At 59.7% G+C, this 14,782-nt stretch overlaps 1 protein-coding gene across 4 annotated transcripts; it reads left to right on the forward strand.

Moving 5' to 3' along the window:
• The first annotated feature begins 780 nt into the window (after positions 1-780).
• Positions 781-14,667, forward strand: LOC105708373 (chloride channel protein ClC-Kb). 4 transcript variants are annotated; one of them, XM_021668380.2, is made up of 20 exons: positions 781-995; positions 1,680-1,786; positions 2,708-2,836; positions 3,650-3,778; positions 4,956-5,095; positions 5,395-5,472; positions 5,556-5,634; positions 6,171-6,296; positions 6,670-6,754; positions 6,864-6,965; positions 7,335-7,419; positions 7,680-7,853; positions 8,279-8,348; positions 8,513-8,623; positions 8,987-9,200; positions 10,713-10,846; positions 12,833-12,921; positions 13,073-13,153; positions 13,795-13,881; positions 14,229-14,667. In XM_021668380.2, the coding sequence occupies exons 2-20, from the start codon at positions 1,687-1,689 to the stop codon at positions 14,274-14,276; spliced, it is 2,061 nt and encodes a 686-aa protein (XP_021524055.2). In that variant the 5' UTR covers positions 781-995; positions 1,680-1,686; the 3' UTR covers positions 14,277-14,667. The 4 variants fall into 4 exon arrangements, 3 of the variants coding, with proteins under 3 accessions (XP_021524055.2, XP_064219414.1, XP_021524058.2); XM_064363344.1 differs by lacking the exon at positions 13,073-13,153; XR_010337728.1 differs by lacking the exons at positions 13,073-13,153; positions 13,795-13,881; positions 14,229-14,667 and adding an exon at positions 11,402-11,571 and having other exon boundaries at positions 782-995; positions 12,833-12,847.
• The last annotated feature ends 115 nt before the right edge of the window (positions 14,668-14,782 follow it).

Below are 14,782 nucleotides of genomic sequence, written 5' to 3' on the forward strand. Positions count from 1 at the left end.
GGACCAGCCCAGCCCCCTCCTCAGTTATAGAACACCTCGTCCTCCTCCCAGAGGGAGCCGCTGTCCACGGAGGGGAGGGATCCTGGCAGGTGTGTCCCACCCTTGGGTCTTTGGGTCCCAGGCAGCTGCCGCCGATGCTGCAGCTCTGGGCTGGGGGCCGTGGGATGGCAGCGGTGCTGGGGGGCTCCGCAGAAGAAGGCCAGCAGCTGGAGGAGAGGCTGGGTGAGGAGAAGGCCTGAAGGCTGTCGTCTTGCAAGCACCACTGGGAAGGCTGTCCTGAAGGTAGCCGCTCTCCAGGTCTGGAAAAGCAACCGGGTGAGGGAGGAATGGTTGAACCTGGGCAACCCCAGCTGGGAGTCCTGGCTGTGCCTCGGCCTCTGTGATCTTGGACAGGCAGCCTCGCTTCCCTGAGACGCCGTTTCTCTACAACGGAATCACCCTGCCTGCCTCATGGGGTTTCTGTGGGCACTTACGTTGATTAATCTGGGGAAGGCTGACTGTGTACCTGGCACACAGGGAGGGTGCGGTCGTGCTGCCCCACTCACCTTTGCTGGCCTGTCCTCGCCTTCCCTGCCCGGCACCCTCCATCTCCCTCTGTGCTTTTCTAAACCTTCCATGTCCAGCTCTGAGCCCCCTGGGCCTTGAGCCTCAGCTCGGGCAGATGACCCTTCGCTGTCCTGCTGTGTGCATGAGCTCCCCTTCCCCGGCCCCTGCCCAGCAGCCCCTCGGGAGCCTGAGTGCAGCCGGGCACCACCCTCTGTGTGGCTCTGGTGGGTGGGGAAGGTGCTGCCCCCCTCTCTCTTGGCGACTCTGCTCTGCTCTGCTCCTGGGCAGTTCTGGTTGGTTTTCAAGGACATTTGAAGTGTTTGCCATAAACTCGGCCCAGGCAGGAAAGGGGGGAGGCTGTTGATTGTTGGAACACACACCTGTCCAGGTGCAGGGGAGCTGAAGGCTCTGTGAGAGGAGGGCCAGCTCAGCCACAGCAGGACTGACAGGTGAGGGGTGGCTGCAAGGACCTGGGGCTTGCCAGGGCTAGGCAGGCAGGGAGGGGGGGTGGTAGGGGCAGGAGCCAACACCTCACTTTGGTCCTGGAGGGGTCTCATTCTGGGCCTGGGGTTTTCCTGCCTCTGTGGCCTGAGCTGGGGTGGGGGCTGCTCAGGAGTGGACAGGGAGAGTCAGAGCCATCCCTGGGACTCTGAAGTGAGAGAGTCACAGCTCTGGCCAGAGACTGCTCCCAGCAGTGGAAGCACCAAGCGATCCAGAAGGGTGCGAGCGGTGGCCACAGAAGGGGAAGGCTCTGAGCAGGGCTTGGGCACCGGCCTGTGCCCAGTCAGCTGCTGGACACGGGGGGACACCTAGGAATCCCACCCCCATCCCACACAATGACACACACAGGGGCACACCCTCAGTGACAGAACCTCAGGGATGAGGGCACACACAGACCTAATGCGATCACACACACACACACACACACACACACACACACACACGCACACACGCACACGAAGCCCAATCCTTCCTCTTCATTTGGGAGGGAGAGCCCCGGAAGGGCTGAGAGGCCGAGAGAGGATGTGGGGCAGCTTACCCGGGTCCCTGCCTCTATCCAGAGCAGCTCATCTGGGTCCCTCCCTCTATCCAGAGCAGCTCACTCGGGTCCCTACCTCTATCTGATTCCCCAGGGACCTGATGGAGGAACTGGTGGGGCTGCGTGAGGGCTCCTCAGGGGACCCTGTGACTCTGCAGGAGCTGTGGGGCCCATGTCCCCGTATCCGCCGAGGCATCCGAGGTGAGAGCCAGGTCCTCTTCCCCTTGTGGCGGACCCCTCAGGACATCCCCCTGCCCAGCTCCCACCCCACCTCCCTGCCCAGGAGCCACTCTCCTCCTGGCATTTGTCGAGGACATCACTGCCCACAGTCTTCTGGGTGTAGGGAGGGAAGGGTTCTGTCTGTCCAGCTGTCTGTGGGTCAGATGGGCTGGGCATCTGCTCTCTGCCTTTTGAGAGATACAGCCCGAGGCCTGGTCACTGTGGCCACCCTTCCCCCAGGCCTCTCCTTCACCTACCTGTGCCAGTGAGGGGCCCCGAGGGTCAGCTGCTGGGACAGCTGGGGTACAGCAAGGGGCTGGGGCAGCCTGCACTTGGCATCTTTGCTTAGAACCCCTCAGCTATGGGGCAGAGCAGGCAGAGATCCCAGAAGGAAGCTAAGTGCAGCCCCAGGGGCTGGTGCCCACAGTCAGTGACAGCCAGCTCCCAGACTGGGCTGGCAGCCAGCGGGCCAGGGGCATTGCTGGGGACCCAGAGGATACCTGGCGCCACAGGTCCTGGGACACGCAGGAGTCTGCTAGACCCTGGAGCTCTCTAAGCTACGGACCCTGCGGGATTCGGGTGAAAGCGTAGCTTCAGCCCCCTCCACACTCCCTGACCCCAGGAGTCCCCAGTACAAGCAGGGATGTAGAGGGTGGACAAGTCAAAGGCTTTCCAGCAGGGGCAGCAGTCCTGGCACACACTGTGTCATGATTGTCACCCATCACAAATCCCGCCCAGCCCCCAGTGTGAGGCAGGGCCCCCTCAGGACTACCCCATGCTCCACCACCTAGCTTCACCCATCCTGCCCCAGTCTCCCTGCCTGGAGCCCAGCAGGCCTCCAAGGAAGAGACTGTCTGTGTACCCTGCCTCACCCTGGGCCATGACCCCTATGCCCTGCCCCAGGAGGCCTGGAGTGGCTGAAGCAGAAGCTGTTCCACCTGGGAGAGGACTGGTACTTCCTGATGGCCCTCGGGGTGCTCATGGCCCTGGTCAGCTACGCCGTGGACTTCACTGTCGAGAGTGTGGTCCGAGGTAACCTCTCCCTGGCGGGTGCTGTCCTGGGCCAAGGGATTCCCAGCTTACTCTGGGGATGCCAGATGGATGTCACCAGGTGTAGCGGAGGTGGGGAGAGGGCTCTGGGTGGGGATCTGGTCCTGGCTTTACTCCTGACTTGCTGTGTGATCCTGGGCAGGCTACTGCCCCTCTCTGGGCCTCAGTCATCTCATTTCCACAAGGGAGAGAGGCCTGAATGTTCCCCACAGCCCTTCCTCCTCTGAGCTCTGTGTCTCCTCTTCCAGCCACCCCATTCCTTCTCCTTCCCTCCTCCGTGCCCTGGGACAGGAGTGGGGGGACTTGCCCAGATCAGCAAACTTGGAGCCTTCCCCCACATTCCTCAGCAACCTGCCTCCACCCTGAGGCCTGCCTGAAAGAGGGGGTGTGGGCAGGAAGGGTCTAAGACGCTCTCTGGAGACCCTCAGCTGCCTGAAGCAGGACCTGCTGTGGTGTTCGGAGCTTCACACCTGTGTCATTTAGTTCTCAGTGGCTCTCTTTAGTCTACAATGAGCCTGTGAGGGAGAACCCATCACTAGCCCACTTGACAGATGGGGAAACTGAGACTCAGAGAGCTTGAGTGGTTGCCCAAGGTCACTGGGCTAGGAAGTGGTAAACCTGGGATATGGACCCAGGGTCACACTCCTGCCTCCTCTCAGGGGTCTGCCCCTCACTGAGTGTCCTGGTCCTCCCCTCTTCGTGCCTTCATTTCCTGGTCAGTAAGTGGGCACCACAGTGTTGGTCCCGAGGGCTGCAGAGGCTGTGGGTGGCCCCCTGATACCTGGCCGTCCCCAGCTCACCAATGGCTGTACCGGGAGATTGGGGACAGTCACCTGCTCCGGTATCTCTCCTGGACCGTGTACCCTGTGGCCCTCATCTCTTTCTCCTCGGGCTTCTCCCAGAGCATCACACCCTCCTCTGGAGGTGAGTACACGGTCACCTTGCCAGTCCCCACTGGCCAAAACCTTCTCAGATCCCAGGGGGCTTCTGATGGGGGGAGTTGGGAAGCGGCAGCCTCATTTTACAGACGAAGGCCCAGAAGAAAGAGTCGTGTGGCTTGCCCAAAGGCACACAGCAAGAAGGCTAGATCTTGACTCTTGGGTCACTGCTGGCCCTACCCACTTTCCAAAGGCTCCTTGGAAAGAGATTCCCCTGTGGGGCCTATACTGGTGCCAGGAAGGGGCCCGTGGAGGAGCACAGCTCCCCCAGGGCACTCATCCCTGTCTCCAGCTGCAGACTAGCAGAAGGGAGCCCCAGGCTCGCTCAGTAGTGGCCTGAGGTTTCATCCAGGCTTCCCCCATCCTGCCACAGCCATCTGTCAGGCCTGGTGGGGAGGAACGTGAACAACTCACATTCCCTCTGTGACGCTCAGTGTCCAAATCTGCAAAATGAGTTCAAGGATCCTATCCTGGGCCAGGTGCAGTGACTCATGTCTGTAATCCCAGAACTTTAGAAGGTTGAGGCAGGAGGATCACTTGTTCCTAGAGTTTGAGACCAGCCTGGGCAATGCAGGGAGACCCTGTCTCTACAACAAATGGAAAAAATCAGCTGGGCATGATTGCATGTGCCCGTGGTCGGAGCTACTCAGGAAGCTGAGGCGTGAGAATTGCTTGAGCCGGGAATTCGGTCCTGCAGTGAGCCGTGTTTCACCACTGCACTCCAGCCTGAAACAAACGAAGGAATCCTAACCCAGCTGGACACACTGGCTCATGCCTGTAATCCCAGCCCTTTGGGAGCCATAAGGGGACGGATCACTTGAGGTCAGGAGTTCTAGAGCAGCCCAGGCAACATAGCCAGACTCCTTCACTTGAAAAAATAAGCCGGGCGAAGTGGTCTCCGCCTGTAGTCCCAGCTATTCAGGAGGCTCACGTGGGAGGATAACTTGAGCCCTGGCATCTGAGGTTGCTGTGAGCTATGATCCTGCCACTGTACTCCAGCGTGGCCAACAGAGCCAGACCCTGTCCCCAAAGGAAAATAATCCTAACTTGAGAGGGTTCTGCTGATCTGGCAAGACTGTAATGTGAAAACACCGTGCGGGTAGAGTGTTGAGAGTTTTAATCTAGAGATTGTCCCTCTTCTGACTCTGCTCACCCCCGCCAAGGTTCCGGAGTCCCTGAGGTGAAGACCATCTTGTCGGGTGTGATCTTGGAGGACTACCTGGATATTAAGAACTTTGGGGCCAAGGTGGTGGGCCTCTCCTGCACCCTGGCCTGTGGCAGCACTGTCTTCCTGGGCAAAGTGGTATGGGCAGGCATGAGGGCACCCCAACCACCCCGCCCACCCCACCCTGAACCTATCCTCTCCCCCATCACCACCAAAGCTGGGTCAGAGGGACTTGGGCTGGGCCCTGCCTTCAGGGAGCTCAGTCTTGGGGGAAGAGGCAGGCCAGGTCCCCAGAGTGTGACAAAAGCCACCTGAGGACAGCCCTGGGGGTTGGGGAGATGGAGGAGAGGGTGTGGTGGGGAAGCCTTGCGGTGGCCTCTGGGTGAGGCTCTTCTGCTGCCCTCACCTGGGCCCTGGGCCCGCCCCTCCCTCTGCAGGGTCCCTTCGTGCACCTGTCTGTCATGATCGCTGCCTATCTGGGCCGTGTGCGCACAGCGACCATCGGGGAGCCTGAGGTTAGGGGCTGGGGAGCTTCCCTGGAGGAATGGGAGTGGGGAGGGAGGGGCTGACGCTGAGCCCTGGACTCGGATACCCCTAGAACAAGAGCAAGCAAACCGAAATGCTGGCGGCAGCGGCGGCAGTGGGCGTGGCCACAGTCTTCGCAGCTCCCTTCAGCGGTGAGACCCCTCATGCCCCGCCCCCTGGGTCCCTCACGCTCCTCCCCTCACACCCTGGGCCCCCTCGGCCCCGCAGAGAGCCTGGAAGAGAGGGCGGGGCTCATTCTAGTTCTTACTTCAGCCCTGCCTTGGAGACTGCCACCCCCCAGGGACGTGAGGGCGGGGAGAGGGGACGTGGTTGGGCGGTGCTGAGAGGCTTCAGGGTGACATTAGAGAGACGTGGGTTTGAAATCCACTCGTGATCCTGGCCCGTTGGCCTCTCTGAGCCCGACTTCCTCCTCTGTAAAATGGGGATCGTAACCATCCCCGCCCGACAGTGAGAGGGCGCACACCTGCATTCCAGGCTGGACAGGTCCCTGGGCAGCGAGGTCCTCCCCACCCAGGACGCATGCCCTGCCCTCCCCTCCTGTCTGTTCCTGTCCAGGCTGTAGGGGAGCAGGACAGATGGGTCAGGGAGGAGGCGACATGGGGAGGGGGCTCTACAGCCGCAGGTGGGTGGGGGTGGGGAGCCCACCTGAAATCAGTGTCGCCCCCAGGCGTCCTGTTCAGCATCGAGGTCATGTCTTCCCACTTCTCTGTCTGGGATTACTGGAGGGGCTTCTTTGCGACTACCTGCGGGGCCTTCATGTTCCGACTCCTGGCGATCTTCAACAGCAAGCAGGGTGAGCCTCCTGGGCTGCCTGACTCTGGTCCTGCCTGGGGGCTGGGGCAAGGATTCCCCCTTCCTCCCCTGTATACACTCCTTGCTCTTCCCTTCTCTCTCCCCCACCGCCCCGTTTCCCTCCTGCCTGTTTCCACCTCCTTCTGGCAGGATGGAGGGGCTGACCTGTGTGAAACATGAAAGGCAGGGGCCTGAGGGTAGAAGGGGGCGAGGCTGGACAGGGAGGCAGGAGCCTGATTGTGGGGGCCTCGAATGCCAGGAAACAGATTCAGGGTCAGGACCTGGCACCCCTCCACCCTGGCCTGTTATCCCGGGACTTGGGTTTGGGTGGGGTGGGAGCGCCATCTAGGCTCCCCACTGCCCTCTTTTCCCAGAGACCATCACCTCCCTCTTCAAGACCAGTTTCCGGGTGGACGTCCCTTTCGACCTGCCAGAGATCTTCTTTTTTGTGGTGCTGGGGTGAGTGGGAACCTTGGGCCCCTGAGAGTCCAACATGGCATTCCCCAGGTCTGGACTGGACCTCTGGTTCTGGGGTTGGGCTCTGAACTCATGACTCTGTGCTCCCCAGGGGTATCTGCGGTATCGTGAGCTGTGCTTACCTCTTCTGCCAGCGAGTCTTCCTTGGTTTCATCAAGAACAATCGGTTCAGCTCCAAGCTCATGGCCACTAGGTAGGCTCCGGACTAGGGGCTGGGGACCTCTCAGCGAGCCCCACCCCCTGTGTGCCCCCAACCTTATGTTGGCTGAGCCCTCCTGCCCCAGGCGCATGAGCCCCGCCCTGGCCTGGCCCCACTCTGTCCTCCCTCCCAGCCTGCCTGTGTCCAATTCTCCTATCAGCCTCTACCCCTAAAAATACCCAGGAGTGTGGGGCTGACCCACAGGTTCTGTCCCCTGGAACGGGCCCAGTTCGTGTCCTCCGTTCCCACTCTTCTTCCTCCCTGGTCCTTGCCTTGCTGTCCTGCCTGGGCGAGGCCCTGCTTCCCTCTCCTCCAGATGGGGGAAAGGGAGGGCCAGCCCTGGAGCTCACCCATGCCCCACAGCAAGCCTGTGTACTCTGCCCTGGCCGCCTTGGTTCTTGCCTCCATCACCTACCCACCTGGCATGGGCCGCTTCCTGGCTTCTCGGGTAAGGGGCCCTGAGCTGGAGTGGCAGGAGTGGGGAAGCCCTGTTTGTTACCCGCTTTGCGTGTATCTCATGTAATTCCCCCAGTATCCCATAGAGGAGATGCCTGGGCATTATTTTACGGATGAGACTACAGCTTCAGGCCTAAGGTCTCCCACTGGGAAGTGGCAGAGGAGGATTCCAGGCAGGGTCAGGTGGTGCACGGGTGGCTGGGGTCTGCCACTCAGGCCCCTCACGTCCAATTCCCACCTGCCCCGCCCCAGCTGTCCATGCAGCAGCATCTGGACTCGCTGTTCGACAACCACTCCTGGGTGCTGATGACCCGGAACTCCAGCCCGCCCTGGCCTGAGGAGCTCGACCCCCAGCACCTGTGGTGGGAATGGTACCACCCGAGGTTCACCATCTTTGGGACCCTTGCCTTCTTCCTGATTATGAAGGTGGGCCCCCCAGACCCCCACATGTGCACAGAGCCAGGACCAGCTTTGGTGGGGAGGGGAGTGCCTCCCCGCAGTGGTGGCATAGAGCCCAGGCCTCCCACCTGTATTTCCTGATGTGCCCCCTGCTCCCCACATGGTCCAGGGCAAGTGGCTTCAGCTCTCTGGGCCTTAGTCTTCCCATCTTTAAAATGGGGTGGTTACTGGGAAGGCTGAGGAGGGAAAAAGAAATGTACCCGGCACAGTGCCAGGCACACAGTGGGCATTTCCCAGGGTGAGGACCCTCCCCTAATGCCAGACTCTGGCAATGGGCACATGGCCGGGCACCCTCTCTCTCTAGGATGCGCCCCTGTCCCCGTTCTGTCCTCCCTTGTCCACGCCTTGCCCAGCGGCCTCTAACCTCTGCCCTGGGCTCCCCCCTCCCACAGTTCTGGATGCTGATTCTGGCCACCACCATCCCCGTGCCTGCCGGGTACTTCATGCCCGTCTTCATCTTTGGTGAGTCTGGGGGCCTGAGGTTCTGAGAGTTTCGGGGTTCTTGGGGCAGGGCCATGGCTCTTGGTTCACCCTCTTCTGGGGTGGTACTGAGGATGGTCCTCAGGGATGGAGGGCTGTGGGGGCCGGGTCAGCCTGGCTCCCCCTCACCCTAAGTCTGTGGTCAGGAGCTGCCATCGGGCGCCTCTTTGGGGAGACTGTCTCCTTCGTTTTCCCCGAGGGCATCGTGGCTGGAGGGGTCACCAATCCCATCATGCCCGGGGGGTACGCCCTGGCAGGTGAGTAGGTCAGGGGCTGGTGGGCAACATCGTGGGGCTGGGCTGGACCTGGAGAACCAACCAGTGGTTCCACAGGGCACGGAGCAGCCCCCCAGCCCCCCAGTGAGTCCCCCAACACTCATGGGGGCCTGTCCCTCCTGAGCCCCACCATTCCCCAGGTCCCATGTCTCCCTCAGGGCTCCTGACCTGCCCCCCATGCCCTGTGGCCTCCCTTATCTCTCTTTACTCATCAAGCTCAGGCCTTGGGGCACTTCCCACAGTGCCCAGCCTGTTGCCTGGAGCTTGGCTGCAGCTGTGCCAGCCTTGCCCTCACATGAGGCTGGCCCCTGGCCTGAGCTGCCCTGCCTGACTCTGCCCCCACAGGGGCTGCAGCCTTCTCAGGGGCTGTGACCCACACCATCTCCACGGCGCTGCTGGCCTTTGAGCTGACAGGCCAGATAGTGCATGCACTGCCCGTGCTGATGGCGGTGCTGGCAGCCAACGCCATTGCACAGAGCTGCCAGCCCTCCTTCTATGAAGGCACCATCATCATTAAGAAGCTACCATACCTGCCACGGATCCTCGGCCGCAACATTGGGTGAGCAGCGCCCACCTCAGGCTGGCTGAAGGGGGTCACAGTGTCTGGGCAGGGTCGGGGGTGGAGGACACCTCTAAAAAGAAACGCCACCGCAGGCTGGGCTGTAATTCCAGCACTTTGGGAGGCCGAGGCAGGCAGCTTATGAGGTCAAGAGATCAAGGCCATCCTGGCCAACATGGTGAAAGCCCATCTCTACTAAAAATACAAATATTAGCCAGATGTGGTGGCATGCACTTGTAGTCCCAGCTACTTGGGAGGCTGAGGCAGGAGAATCGCTTGAACCCAGGAGGTGGAGGTTGCAGTGAGCTGAGATCACACCATTTCACTCCAGCCTGGGCAACAAGAGGGAAACTCCGTCTCAAAAAGAAACACCACCGCAGCTGACCTTGGACGTGGGGGCTGGGAGGGGCTGACACCAGCTGTGCTCTGGTCTCCACTCTCCCCAGTGCCCCGGGTGACCTTGGGCAAGGTCTCGGCCTTCAGGCCTCAGTGTCTGTCTAGTGGTCAGCTGGTCCTCACAGCAGGAGGATGAATACTGCCCCGTGTGCAGGGCGAGGAAGCCGGGGCTCAGAGAGGGGCCGTGTCCTGCTCCAGCACCAGAGCTGGGTGTCCTCCCCTCTCCCCACTTCTGCTGCCTTCACTGGGAGTTTAGGAGCAGGAGGTGGAACAAGAACGGAAATGGGCTTTGAGGTCCTCACTCCACCAGACATATCAGACCAGAGCAGATTCTGGCGCCAGAGAAGCAGACCGAAGAGGCTGTGAGAGTCGCTGGGTCCGAGGCCCCATCCCAAACACGAGCGAGCTGCTGTCTTGCTCTGAACCTGTTTCTCTGCAAAATGGGGCTGTCACCCCAGTGGTTTCCAAACCTTCAAGTTCTTACTCTGAAGGAAGGATATACTTTTTTTTTTTTTTTTTTGAGATAGAGTCTCTCTTGCCGTGTCACACAGGCTGAAGTGCAGTGTCACAATCTCAGTCACGGCAACCTCCACCTCCCAGATTCAAGTAATTTTCCTGCCTCAGCCTCCCAGGTAGCTCAGACAAGGTGTGTGTCTCCATTCTCAGATTGTTTTTATATTTTTAGTAGAGACGAGGTTTCACCATATTGGCCAGGCTGGTCTTGAACTCCTGGCCGCAAGTGATCCACCTGCTTTGGCCTCCCAAAGTGCTGGGATTACAGGCATGAGCCAGTACATGCCCAGCCCCATATACTTTTTATTCAAATGGAATTCTCCAGAGAAGGCTGCTGGGTAAAAAAGGCCAAAGTGAAACTGACTGGAGGACATGGAGGCGCGGGGGGTGGGGATTCGGAACTGGGCCATCAGGGACGTGGTCTCCAGGTTTTCCTCCCACCGTGGGTTCTAGGCATCCCTCATTCCAGGAACCTCTCCAGCTCTGCCCACACTCCAGAGCCGTGAGTCCCTGGTTCCAGCAAAGCTCCCCCAAGATGCCCCAGCCCGGCCTGGGTCTGACATCCCTGACCCCGGGACCTGATGGGAGCCCCTCTGCCCGCAGCTCCCACCGCGTGAGGGTGGAGCACTTCATGAACCACAGCATCACCACGCTGGCCAAGGACATGCCGCTGGAGGAGGTGGTCAAGGTCGTGACTTCCACAGACGTGGCCGAGTATCCCCTGGTGGAGAGCACAGGTGCCAGCCAGAAGCGGGGAGGAAGTCGGCGGGGGGGATGCCCTCTGCCTCCTGCTTGGACCTGTCAGGCAGACAGGGTCTGCATCCAGGCTCTGTGGCTTAGCAACCAACCGTGTGACCTTGGGCAAGTCACTTTGCCTGAGCCTCAGTTTCCTCATCAGTAAAATGGAGATCATGGCCTTCCTCCCTTGGGGTGGTTGACTTGTCTAAAGAGAGACGGCCGGGTGCTTGTAGGGCAGCCTCTGGGCAGCTGCTGGGGTAAGAGATTGGGGACACCACCAGGGGTCTTTCAGAAGCTTCTCTTCAGGCCTCCATGCGTTTCCCAGATGAGGCCCCTCCCCCAAATCCCTGTTGCCATGAGGAAAACATCTCCTTAAAGACAAAAGCATGGTGGCCCTTGTTAAAAGGTCTGGAACTCAGTGCTTGGGGAAACCTTTACTAGAGCATCATTTCCTGTGGGGACAGGTCCGGCATCTGCATCCAGAAGACAAGGTGGGGTTGGGGGGTAGTCCTACCCACTCAAGGCCGCTGTCAGCCCCGTGTCTCCCTGTGCAGATGAGACAAGGTGCACACCTGGCAAGCACAGCACAGCTGGATTTAGCTGGATTTTGGTCTCCACTTGCACTTTGGGCAGGCACCTTGTGCAGTGAGCAACCTGTGCAACCATATGGGTCACCCCTATGCCCACCCCAAGAGGGATTGATCCACTTATGAGCTAAAGAATTGTGAGTATTCCACTGAAGCTCTGTGTACTGCATTTTCATCATCTGGAAAGTAGGGATCAAGAGAGTATAGGGTTGCCAGATGTTCTCACCCCAAATGCTGGGCCCTTTTTTCCCCACTGATCGGAAGACTGTTAGCATTACACCGTGGAACATGCCAAATATCTCATCTGAAAAGGTTTGCGTTGGGATGACCCCACCAAGAGGCTTCACCTCCTGGAGCAAAGGAAGAATGAGCCTCTAAGACAAAGTCTTCTTTTACCCTTAGAGCCACAGCAAAGTGCTTCAACCAACACAGGCCCAGGCTGTGGGGCCCCACTGCTCACCCAAGAAATAGCCTCATTGTTCATTTTAAAGGGGGGAGGGGGGCGGGCGCGGTGGCTCATGTCTGTAATCCTAGAGTTTTGAGAGGCCAAGGCGGGCAGATCACGAGATCAGGTGATCGAGACCATCCTGGCTAACATGGTGAAACCCTGTCTCTACTAAAAACAAAAAATTAGCCAGGCGTGGTGGCACGCACCTGTAGTCCCAGCTACTCGGGAGGCAGAGGTTGCAGTGAGCCGAGATCGCGCCACTGCACTCCAGCCTGGGCAACAGAGTGAGACTCTGTCTCAAAGAAAAAAAAATGTCTTTTAACTTGAGGAGATAACCAAAAAAAGAAAAGAAAAATACAGGGAAGGGGGCATGTATGTGTCTGGGTGTCAAGTTTTTATTCTACTCAACAGAAAGCTAAAACAGCAAGCTGGGCCCTCAAAATGAAATATCCGACAATGCCAGTGATACCCCAGGGCCAGGGTGAAGCTTGCCAAGGCCCCCAGCACACAGTAGGGCCTCAGAACACGGTGGCCTCCTGGGCTCACACTTTCACTGGGCTGTGCCAGATGTGACACCTCTTGGAAAATGAAGGAGAAAGCCCAGCCCCGACACACAGACGTCGTCACGCCAGCGTCCCCAGCTTGCTCCAGTCTTGAGGACCTGCAACATGGGGGATCTCGGTGGTGGCCAGGGTCCCTGCTGGCCCCCTGGCAGCCTCACTCAGCCACCCTCAGCTACCACACCTCTACTTCAGAAGCTGAATGTCCTTGGGCAAGACAATGGCCTCTCTGTGCCGCCGAGCCTGTTTTCTGTCCTTTATAAAGGGTGACAAGTTACAATGGCCCCACAGGAACACCCAGCACAGTTCTTGGCTAAGTAGGTGCTAAGTCAATGTGAGTCCCTGTTTCTTTGTAACCTGCCTCCCTCCCTCTCCCTCTCCACCTGCCAGAGTCCCAGATCCTGGTGGGCATCATGCGAAGGCCCCAGCTGGTGCAGGCCCTCCAGGCTGAGCCTCTTTCCTGGGCTCCGGGACAGCAGGTGGGTACTCCTGAGGGGTGTGGGAATGGGGTGTGGGTCGGTCAGCAGGGCTGGGAGGGGAGGGGCCCGCTGATCTGAGGGTGAGGTGGTCTGAGAGAGGCAGCCTGGGGGTGCTGGCTCTGCACCCGTGACCCTTCCCTAACCCTGGCAGTGTCTCCAGGACATCTTGGCTGGGGGCTGCCCCATGGAACCAGTGACCCTGAAGCTGTCCCCAGAGACCTCCCTCCATGAGGTAACAGGAGAGTTAGGGAGAGCAGGCACTCGAGGCCCCTGTGTTGGGGAAGAGCTGATAAGGCGCTCAGGCTCCAGCCTCCCCTCCCACCCCCGCCCCTGCCCCTCCTGGGTCTGTGTCCTCACCAGCATGCCGGGCAGGGAAGCTCCTGCCCTGTTGCCCCTCACTGCCAGGATTGTGGGGATGATGCAGAGAGAAGAGAAGTGGGGGGCTTGGCAAAGGGAAGTCTCCGCGTGGAGACAATGGAGTTGCACTGAGGCACACGTGCATTTCAGTTTCGGGTCCAGCACATTTTCTCTGTGTGATCTTGGACAAATGACGTAGCCACTCGGGACAGAGCCTGACACACGGGCGGGGGAGGGGCAGAGGCCGGCAGGGGACCTGGAGATGGCGCTGCCCCCTCTGTGCCGCTGGAGAGTGCTGGATATTGGGTCCTGTCTACCCGCTGCCCACCCAGCCTCTTGCATGGACTCTGGCATCCCCCAGTGGCCACACTGGACATTGCAGACCTGGGTCTCTGGTCTCACACGCACATCAGGCCCGGCCCCTCTTCCTGGCTCAGAGGCCTGGGCAGGAAGGTGGCCAGAAGGTGGGCTGGACGCCTTCTGCCCTCCAGCATTTGCTAACAATCCCTCCTCCAGGCACACAACCTCTTTGAGCTGTTGAACCTTCAGTCCCTCTTCGTGACATCGCGGGGCAGAGCTGTGGGCTGCGTGTCCTGGGTAGAGGTACCAGGGTCTCCAGGGCAGAGCAAAGCAGGGGACCCATGCTGAGAAGGCTGGGGAGCTGGGGGGACACCAGCATGCTCCCATCCAAACCTGGGGGGTTCAGAGGATACCGATGAGCCCCTCTTCCTGGCCTAGGTTGGCCACTGGGCCTGGCTCTCCCTACCTTGTTTTCTGGCCAGTGGCCAGCCTGCCCCTCTCTGGGCCTTGGTGATCCCATCTGTGCAATGGGGTGGCACGGGCTCTGCAATTCAGCCCAGAAACAACCCTTAGGGGAACTAAAAATGCTGGAGGCCCCCTCTCAACCTCCTCTACATCCCCCCAATCCCCACCCCCTTTCTCTGTTCTAGATGAAGAAAGCAATTTCCAACCTGACAAATCCACCAGCCCCACAGTGAGCCAGCCCAGCAAGATGATGCAGGGCACCCCAGCTGCCCTGGAGCTGAGGCTGGGCTGAGACCCTGCCTCTCTTCCCCCATCACCACCCACCCCTCCCTCCAGCTCAGCTCCGTTCCTTGGCATAAGAGGCAGCTCTAACCTAGCCCGGAAGAGGATGGCTCATCCTGGAAGAAACAATGGCTCCTGATTGAAAACCAAATCCCACCTTGGACAGAGCTCAGAGCGTGAGATGCCAGAAAACCAGTATCTGGCAGGTGCTCAGTGACTGACCATCACATTAATGAATGACAAGGTTGGGGTATGCTGTCACCGAGGGCAGGCACAGATGCTCTCTGGAGTTGTCTAATTCCCAGTGAGAGGCTCCTGAGAAAAATAAAGCTGGTTCCCAGAGCTGCTGTCCATCCCTCATCTCGGCTGCAAGGGTGCCGGCCTGGGACATGACCTCCCCACCTGCACTGGTCCAGAATGAGTTTCCCATGGCCACATGGGCACTGCAGGCTCGGGT

Source organism: Aotus nancymaae, unplaced genomic scaffold (assembly GCF_030222135.1).
Source record: "Aotus nancymaae isolate 86718 unplaced genomic scaffold, 86718_ANA_hifiasm-v0.15.2.pri h1tg000053l, whole genome shotgun sequence".
Lineage (NCBI taxonomy): Eukaryota > Metazoa > Chordata > Mammalia > Primates > Aotidae > Aotus > Aotus nancymaae.

Coding starts and splice junctions, on each gene's coding strand:
- LOC105708373 (XM_021668380.2), top strand. CDS start 1,687: ATGGAGGAACTGGTGGGGCTGCGTGAGGGCTCCTCAGGGGACCCTGTG. Junction 5,473..5,555: donor CGACCATCGGGGAGCCTGAG/GTTAGGGGCTGG, acceptor GGATACCCCTAG/AACAAGAGCAAGCAAACCGA. Junction 7,854..8,278: donor CCTTCTTCCTGATTATGAAG/GTGGGCCCCCCA, acceptor CCCCTCCCACAG/TTCTGGATGCTGATTCTGGC.